This window comes from Geospiza fortis, unplaced genomic scaffold (genome assembly GCF_000277835.1).
Source record: "Geospiza fortis unplaced genomic scaffold, GeoFor_1.0 scaffold906, whole genome shotgun sequence".
Taxonomy (NCBI): Eukaryota; Metazoa; Chordata; class Aves; order Passeriformes; family Thraupidae; genus Geospiza; species Geospiza fortis.
The window spans coordinates 60,140-60,845 of record NW_005054725.1 but is presented as its reverse complement, the minus strand read 5'-3'; the positions used below and the strand labels follow the sequence as shown (position 1 = coordinate 60,845).

Sequence of the window (706 nt, the reverse complement as noted above, 5' to 3'; positions counted from 1 at the left end):
CACGGCACCCTCAAATCCCCCATGAGAGACCCAGACCATCCCCAGATGCAGGGGTGCCCCCTCCAGACCCCCCAAATCTCCCCGTGGCGCCCCAAGATCCCCCCGTGTTACCCCAAAGCCCCTTGGACCCAAAACCTCGCTCAGACCCCGCCAGGCTGTGGGTGCTGGACGTGGGGACACCTCGGAGGCATTCCGGGGTGTCTGGGGGGCTCTGGGGGTCCCAGCCCCACTGCTGTGCCCCCAGAGCCGGATCCGGAGGATGTGGAATGACACGGTGCGCAAACAGACGGAGTCCAGTTTCATGGGGGGAGACCTGAACAGCACCCCGACCTTGAACCGAGGTGAGACACCCCCAAAACACACCTCAGAACCCCCTACCCTGAACGGAGGTGAGACCCCTCCCAGAGGCCCCAGAGACCCCAGAGACCACCCTCAACCCTGAACGGTGGTGAGACCCCTCCCCAAAACCCCCAGAGACCCCCAGAGACCCCAGAGACCCTTCCTCCACCCTGAATGGAGCGAGACCCCTCCCCAAAACCCCCACAGGACCCCAAAGATCCCTCTGGGCCCCCTCAGACCCCCAGGGACCCCCCAGGACCCCTCTCCAGACTCCCTGAGATGCCTCGGATCCACCTCAGACCCCTGAGGCTCCCCATCCCTCCCCTGGGACCCCAAAAACCCCTCTGGGATGCATTTGGGAGCCCCC

General features: G+C 65.3%; 1 protein-coding gene across 1 annotated transcript in view; it reads left to right on the top strand.

Annotated features, from left to right (window-relative positions):
* LOC115949052 (adhesion G protein-coupled receptor L1-like) overlaps positions 1-442 on the top strand; it is a 5,833-nt gene extending 5,391 nt beyond the window's left edge. The window contains exon 4 of the mRNA XM_031065274.1: positions 245-442. Coding sequence (XP_030921134.1) covers positions 245-442 — 198 coding nt within the window. The remainder of the gene's footprint in view (positions 1-244) is intronic.
* Positions 443-706: the final 264 nt, after the last annotated feature.